Source organism: Eimeria necatrix, genomic scaffold (genome assembly GCF_000499385.1).
Source record: "Eimeria necatrix Houghton genomic scaffold, Enh_scaff2107, whole genome shotgun sequence".
NCBI lineage: Eukaryota > Apicomplexa > Conoidasida > Eucoccidiorida > Eimeriidae > Eimeria > Eimeria necatrix.
The window spans coordinates 3,119-3,610 of record NW_013655131.1 but is presented as its reverse complement, the minus strand read 5'-3'; the positions used below and the strand labels follow the sequence as shown (position 1 = coordinate 3,610).

General features: G+C 75.0%; 1 protein-coding gene across 1 annotated transcript; it reads right to left on the bottom strand.

Moving 5' to 3' along the window:
* On the bottom strand, positions 1–337 carry ENH_00028760 (hypothetical protein; the record flags this gene model as incomplete). The annotated part of the gene is made up of 1 exon (XM_013584818.1): positions 1–337. A coding segment is annotated over one exon (337 nt), but the record flags the coding sequence as incomplete, so codon positions are not given.
* Positions 338–492: the final 155 nt, after the last annotated feature.

The following is a 492-nucleotide window of genomic DNA, read 5'->3' as shown; positions in this document are numbered from 1 at the left end:
CCGGGGTGCCCCCTGGAGGGGGGGCCCCCGGGGGGGCCCCCAGGGGGGGGGCCCCCGGGGGGGCCCCCGGGGGGCCCTCTTCGGGGTCGGAGTCCTGGAGGAAGTCGAGGGAAGGCTCGAAGCCCATGAGGGCCAAGTGGAGCTGCAGCTGCTGCGCTGCTGCTCTGCTGCAGTTTGCTGCTGCCTGCAGCAGCAGAGTTTTGAGTTCTGCGAACTGCGCAGCAGAAACCCCCGCAGCAAACCGCGCCTGGGGGCCCCCCTCGCCCTCCAGGGGGCCCCCCGGGGGGCCCCCCGGGGGGCCCCCCGGGGGGGCCCCCAGGGGGGCCCCCACGGCCATGCAAAACGAAGGCTGCAGCACAGCGTGGCTGGCCACTGGCAGCCGCAGTCTGCTGCTGCGGTCTCTTTCCAGTATTACCCCCAAACGGCCTTCGACTTCCAGGCTAAAGGAGGGGCCCCCCGCTGCAGGGGGGCCCCCCGGGGGCCCCCCGGGGG